This window comes from Scylla paramamosain, chromosome 2 (assembly GCF_035594125.1).
Source record: "Scylla paramamosain isolate STU-SP2022 chromosome 2, ASM3559412v1, whole genome shotgun sequence".
NCBI lineage: Eukaryota > Metazoa > Arthropoda > Malacostraca > Decapoda > Portunidae > Scylla > Scylla paramamosain.
Window position 1 is genome coordinate 17325001 of NC_087152.1, and position 7500 is coordinate 17332500.

The 7500-nt window shown below is 41.9% G+C and overlaps 1 protein-coding gene across 2 annotated transcripts in view; it reads left to right on the plus strand.

The window, feature by feature from the left end:
* The window catches only part of LOC135111091 (nephrin-like), an 87338-nt gene that overhangs the window by 25736 nt on the left and 54102 nt on the right, over positions 1 to 7500 (plus strand). For both annotated transcript variants that reach the window (XM_064024026.1, XM_064024035.1), the window contains exon 8: positions 159 to 345. In XM_064024026.1, coding sequence (XP_063880096.1) covers positions 159 to 345 — 187 coding nt within the window. The remainder of the gene's footprint in view (positions 1 to 158; positions 346 to 7500) is intronic.

Consider the following 7500-nt stretch of genomic DNA (forward strand, 5'->3'; position numbering starts at 1 on the left):
CACTTAGACTCAGTCCAAAATAACGCTCTTATGTCCCTCCTTTTCCCCTTCAACAAACATACTTTCCACCTCCGTAACACCAAAACACTTGTACTTTACTCTATACTCACTCAACACTCACTCCCACCCTCTCTCACACTTCACGATCCTCCCCGTAGTTCCTGCGTGGGAGGTGCGGGGCTGGGCCAACCCTCGCAGCGTGGAGGTCGGCCATGTGGTGACCCTTACGTGCGAATCTTCTGCCAGCGTGCCTCCTTCTACCATCACCTGGCACACCTCCAGCAACGCCCTCGCCCAGCCCTCCTCCAGGCAGTCCCCAGGGAGCTTCGGCGGAACGGTCACCAGGTGGGTTGTCATGCGAGGAAAGGAATTCGTATTCGGTTGGATAACTGTGCTTGTCTTTGTGTGTGTGTGTGTGTGTGTGTGTGTGTGTGTGGTGGGGGGAGAGAGGAGTGGAAGAGGAGGTTAGCAGTGAGAGTTGATCTATCTATTTAAGCTCATCTATCTTTCTAACTTGATCTATGTAACTTCATCTATCTATCCTTGATCTGTGCACCTAAGGAAAGGGTAATTATTTTTTTTTCTTTTCTTTTTTTTGTGAGTTGAATGTTGGCAGCGTGAAGTTAGTTTATCTTAGGGAATGTTTTATATTTTTATGGTATTTCTTCCTGAGGTATGTTAGTTTTTTTTTTTTTTTTTGACAAAGGTATTGCGGTGTTTCTTTGCCAGTTTTCTTAGAAACGGTTAGATTTTTTCCTGTGTGTGTGTGTGTGTGTGTGTGTGTGTGTGTGTGTGTGTGTGTGTGTGTGTGTGTGTGTGTGTGTGTGTGTGTGTGTGTGTGTGTGTGTGTGTGTGTGTGACTGTGTGTGTGTGTTGTAGTGCTAATGTTTTTATGTTTTCTTTTTCCTGATAAATGTTAGTACATTTATACTGTGGTGTTGTGGTGTTGCGTTGTCAGTTTTCTTAGGAAGGACTAGATTTATTTTAGTGTTGTAGTACTGTAGTGTTGTGTTGCTGTGCTGCGGGCGTGCCTATGTGTGCGGTGCCGCGGGTGTTGCCATGACCAGGCCAGCTTACGCTGACAGGTTTTCCAATGCATCTTTCAGGCAGACAGCGCGGCGTGTTGCTGGCGGGGCTCAGTGTCCGTCACGTATTTCACAGCAAACTGACAAGCATTAATATATCATTTGTGAAATAGTCGAGTTACGCCACAGATTCCACATTAATGTATTTATGAATGTTTTTTTTTTTTTTAGGAGATTTAGCACAATCTCACATTCATGTATTATTATAATCTTTATTAAAATTTCTTCATCCTTCATTTCACGTAAACTCCGATACACATTTTACGACAACCATTTTCAGCCTTTTTTTCAGTTTTATTCCAGTCACACGAACGCTTTCCACCAAGAAAGAGCCTTTTTCTCCCATTTTAATAGCAACAGATCTATATCAAAAATTAATTTATCCTTTATTTCAGGTAAACTGCGATATACATTCTTAGCATTTTTTTACAGTCTTATTCCAGGTGAACGAACGTTGTTCATCAAGAAATAACCTTTTATTTCCCATTCTAAGGAGAAGTGAATCTTTATCGAAATTAGTTACTCATTTCACGTAAATTGTGATGTATACATATTTTACACCAACATTCTAAGCATATTTTTTGTTCCAGTTTTATTCCAGTCACACGAACGCTTTCCGCCAAGAGCCTTTTATTTCCCATTCTGAAGGAAAAGTGGGACCCCAAAAAACACGGCAGGTCCGGAAGTCTAAGAGAAAATACTATTTTGAAAACGCGCCCATATATATCTGCGTTCAGGCTCCGCCGCCCGGACACCGAGAAATCCTCCCCCGCCAGCCAACTTGTGCATAAATGTGTCGGAGCGGGACTGTAAAATTTTTCTTCCATGCAAACTCTTTCTCTAGCCGTCGCCTTAGATAAACAGCCCGCAAGGGATCGCAGAAGCCGCCCCCCAAAAAAATGTTCGATGTCTGCCCAACTCGTAGCTTCCTTGCTCTCTCTCTCTCTCTCTCTCTCTCTCTCTCTCTCTCTCTCTCTCTCTCTCTCTCTCTCTCTCTCTCTGATACGCTGCCTGCGGGTGGCATTAAAGAAAAATGATTAGATGAAAGAGCAAGCGTGAGAGAAGGGAAAAGGGAAGGTATGCGTGATTACTACAACTACTACTACTACTACAACTACTACTACTACTACTACAACTACTACTACTACTACTACTACTACTACTACTACTACTACTACTACTACTACTACTACACATGCACAAACATTAAATAAGCACTTCACGTCAAGGCAATATATTTATTTCTCGTTATTTTGTCTTTCCTCACTCACTCAACTCTTAATGTTCCCTCTCTCTCTCTCTCTCTCTCTCTCTCTCTCTCTCTCTCTCTCTCTCTCTCTCTCTCTCTCTCTCTCTCTCTCTCTCTCTCTCTCTCTCTCTCTCTCTCTCTCTCTCTCTCTCTCTCTCTCTCTCTCTCTCTCTCGTCCTTTCTACTGCCCATGTTTCCTCCTCCTCCTCCTCCTCCTCCTCCTCCCTCAAACTTACGTCTCCTGTTTCCTCCACCCCTCAAGTTCCTCCAGCTGTCTTGGGCACCTCTAAAGTTGCTCCGCCCTTCTCCACACACACACACACACACACACACACACACACACACACACACACACACACACACACGTCACAACGAGGAACCAAGAAGTAAAGTTGATTTTATTTACGATAGGAGCAATAGTTAGTAGTAGTAGTAGTAGTAGTAGTAGTAGTAGTAGTAGTAGTAGTAGTAGTAGTAGTAGTAGTAGTAGTAGTACCAGCAACAGTAGCATTAGCACTAGCATCAGCCAGTGACAGTCGTGGCAGCAGCAGCAGTGTCAAGCAAACATAAGAACATATACCCCAGCATTACATCATCAAGCAAACAGGGGGCGAGACTTTTCGCTTGGATTTAATTGGATCGCTTAACATAAAGGAGCGAGACGGCCAAGTGGATTTGCTTTAATATTGGCTCTATTGGTCTTAACTTAAGGATGCATTAAGCTGGCTAGCGTTCAGAGGAAACTGTTGCGGAGTTAGGAACACACAGAGAGCAGGCGCGATTAGGTGTAGCGTGTGTGTGTGTGTGTGTGTGTGTGTGTGTGTGTGTGTGTGTGTGTGTGTGTGTGTGTGTGATTCACCTACGGTCGTCTGCTGGTCATCCAGCCAACCGTTTCCCTACGGAAAGAGGTCAGAGGTCATAGTGACCGATCTTCGGGTAGGACTGAGATCACTGACACACCACACACCGGGACAGCGAGGTCACAACCGTATGGGTTACATCCCGTACATATTTGCTGCTAGGTATGGAGTATGCCTCACATGTCTGGGGGTTCCACTCATACTGCTCTTCTAGACAGGGTGGAATCAAAAGCTTTTCGTCTCATCAACTCCTCTCCTTTAACTGACTGTCTTCAGCCTCTCTCTCACCGCCGCAATGTTGCATATCTAGCTGTCTTCTACCACTATTTTCATGCTAACTGCTCTTCTGATCTTGCTAAATGCATGCCTCCCCTCCTTCCGCGGCCTCGCTGCACAAGACTTTCTTCTTTCTCTCACCCCTATTCTGTCCACTTCTTTAACGCAAGAGTTAACCAGTATTCTCAATCATTCATCCCTTTCTCTGGTAAACTCTGGAACTCCCTGCCTGCTTCTGTATTTCCACCTTCCTATGACTTGAATTCCTTCAAGAGGGAGGTTTCAAGACACTTATCCACCTATTTTTGACCACTGCCTTGACCCTTTTACGGGACTGGCATTTCAGTGGGCATTTTTTTCTATTAGATTTTTGTTGCCCTTGGCCAGTGTCCTTCTTACATAAAAAAAAAAAAAAAAGTGAACAGGGGCTACACATTAAGAGGCTCGCCCATTTGCCTCGCCGCGTCCGGGATTCGAACCCAGGCTTCTTGGTTGTGTGTGTGTGTGTGTGTGTGTGTGTGTGCAAATCAAGCAACAAGTACAAGGCAATCCCAGGTAAGAGCTAGACACGAAATTTGCCCAATAGGAACATATACACCTAAATAAACGAGGTAATTAAAAAGGTAAGAAGCTGTCTAACTAGCCGCTAACTCACTAATTAGGGAGCCAACTACTTGTTCAAATAAATAAGCAAGTTACGCGCTGCACAAAATCTCGAGGTGCTCTCCCGTCGATCCTTCCCCCATGAGAGCACATGTCTTAACCCTTCCCAGCCAACTCCAGGCCTCGGGGTGACAGCAAGTTATTCTTGGGGAGATAATATTTTGGGGATGATTTTCGGCGCTACGTTATGTAAGACGAGCCAAGACTGCCCAGGATGTGTACGGGGAACGAAGTGAAGAGACTAAGCACACAAATAAAAAGAGGTAAATATCATTAGGGTTTACAGTAAGTTATTCTTGGGAGATAAAGTTTGGAGATTATTTTCTGCGCTGCGTTATGTAAGAGGAGCCAAGACCAGCCAGGATATGTGTTGGGATCGAAGCAAGACTCAACACACAAATAGAGAGGATAGATTTTATTGTGGGTGGGATGTTTGATGAAGCTTGGGGAATGATTTCCTGCGCTCAGCTGTGAAAGACGAAACCTGAATATTTGTTGGGATCGAAGCGACGGGACTAAAAACATAAATAAACGAAGTAAATATCACTAGGGTCCGTAGTCTTAAATATTAAATGGCATCTGATCTAGCAGACAACTTTTAACAAGCTGTAGTGGAAGTTATTGGAGTTTTTAAGAGTGTTTTCATGATTGAAGTGATAGTTTTGAAAGGTTTCTGCATCATCAATAGCAAAACCACACATGGAACACGACTTAATCATTTATGTGGCCTTTGAAAATAATCCTTTTGAAATCCCGGAACGTTTAGGAATAGGGATCAATGTGCAGAGCGTGAAGTGAAAAGACTAAACACACAAATGAAGAACAGGTTTCACTAGAGACGAAGGGATTAAACACCCAAATACAGAATAAGTAATACTAAGTACAAGGAAGCTAAGCACACAATCAGAACAAGAATCACAAGAGGCAATAACTTAAAGCTGAACAGGTCTTGTGAGGCAGAAGAAATATGTGCTAGATTCGAAAAGGAACGCTGGACGGAAAGAACTCAACTTATAATAAATCACTGGAAAGGCGTATTTTTATGAGAGAGATGCGGCTTACGGAATATACCAGCCAAGCACCAATGAGAGAGGGAGGTAAGGAGAGGGAGATGGGTCGGTGCGTTCATAACACTACCAGAGCTGCTTAACTTCTGCACTGGATGAGATGTTAAAGGTATTAATGTAAGCCGTGGCGTGCCTTGCAGATCGCGCAATACTTAAGCTGATAACGCTCCCAAACTGTGTATATAAAAAAGCATGATATTATAGCGCATAAGGATATAAGAACATTCTCAACCTGCAAGAAGCCACTAGCTGTACACGTGGCAGTTTGTGTAAATTAATCTTACCTACTTACACCCAGAATATCTATCCACAAAAACTGTCTAATCTTCTCTTCAAGTTATTGACTCTGCAGTAGTAACCTGATAAACAAGTCTGTTCTCATCATCAACAGTGGTATAAAAGAAAAGGATTAAATGGTGAGCTAAAATACTTTACTGGAAAGGCCTGGAGTAGACGGGCAAGTGGCAGAAATGAGTAAAGAAGGTTGCGGGAAGATCTCTGCCCTACAGTTGAATCATAAACATTAATGGCGGTGAATGAAGAATAGCAACGAACCTCGTAAAATAAAAATAAAAAGTAAATGAAAAAAAAAATAAATCGACATTTTTTTCGGATATTCTTTATTCTTTTCGGGGAGCATTATGAATAGTGACTTTTTTTCTTATTATTCGTTTTTTTTTTGCCATTGGTCCGTCTTCCTAACACATAAAAAAAATAAATAAACACTGAAAAGATTTAGAATTATTGCCCTCACTTTGCAAGGTTTTCATGATCTTCCCACAAAGCAAAAAAAAAAAAAATTACACCAATACGTGATCAAGACTCGAGATAATGTTTGTTTTCGTTTTCGCTCTGGGCTGTACGTGAATCCATCAGTGAGTGAAGGGCGGCCGACGTCTCAGATGGATGAGGTCACGGCTGACTGATACCAAACAAAATGGGAAAGTGTCAATAGAAGCAGAGTAAACCAGGAATAACTTGCTGCTCGTTGCTGGGAATAAATATCACGTACTTGCAGAGAAAGCTTGCAACACCAGTACATTTTTAAAACAGGGTACACTGAAATTATGATATTCAACTCGTGGCATTCTGAAATTCATGTATAAGCCTTATCTAATAGTTATTTTGTAGTACTTCGTCAAGAGTTACGTAACAGACAAATTAATCATATAGTTCACCGTTGACTTTACCTCGTACTTTACCAATAGCCGAGAGGTCTGGATTCCCTTACATTAAATACCATTAGGGACCTAAAGAAGGTGATGTGAACAAGGTCATTACGGTTAGTAATCAGGTTACGGCAAAGAGTAATGGGCTCAAACTTGAGAAAATAGAATTTGGAAAAATGATAAGAAGAAATTGGCTCTCAAGTACAGTGTTAAATGATTACGAAAAATGTTTAACAGAAAGATTTACAAAAACCTCGTCCTTTTTCGTTTTTATGTCTCTTTTCCGTACCTTGCATTAATTCAACCAGTCCATTGCACCATCTCTCAATCGTGGCTTTGATATCTCGCTTAGAGAAAAACACAATGCAACAATGGACTCGAAAGGAAATATGAATGTTACTACGTACATAAAGAAACACGAAGGGAGGACAAAGAGCAGCAGAACTAACTACTGGCCTTTACGAGGCTCTTTGTGATACGTTGCATTATGCATATACAATCTTTGTTCCGCCACAATATACTAGTACTTTGAGCAGGAAACCCAGCTTAAAGGAGAACACGTGGCGCTTGGAATACATTTCAATCTGTCCGGAGCATGAATAGCAAAGGTTAACAGGAAGACTGCACCTAAAAACAGTAACAAATGGATACCTGCAATTAACTAACCTGTATTCTCTTCTTAATGAAATGTATACACGTATATTTTTAGCATCTATTATTCAAACCTTTTTTTTTTAAACAACACACTGATTTGCTTCTCGCCGTGCAATGTAGAGGAAATAAAACTAATACAACGTGAGACAGGAAAAAAATGTGTAGATAATATGACAGATTCGAAAGCAATTCGTACAGATGAATTAGCAAGATCATCTATTATTTTTTGCTCCCCACTCTCTGCCAAAGCAAAAAGGTAAATATGAAAAAAAATGCCAGGAAAGAATTCGTGTACAAAAAAAGCCCAACTGATGTAATCGCTGACGTGGCTATAAAGTTGAGGATAATTGGAACATGTCCAGCATCCCACTAACAAAGGGTGGACGTGTGTGTGTGTGTGTGTGTGTGTGTGTGTGTGTGTGTGTGTGTGTGTGTGTGTGTGTGTGTGTGTTTGTGTGTGTTTGTGTGTTTTACGGC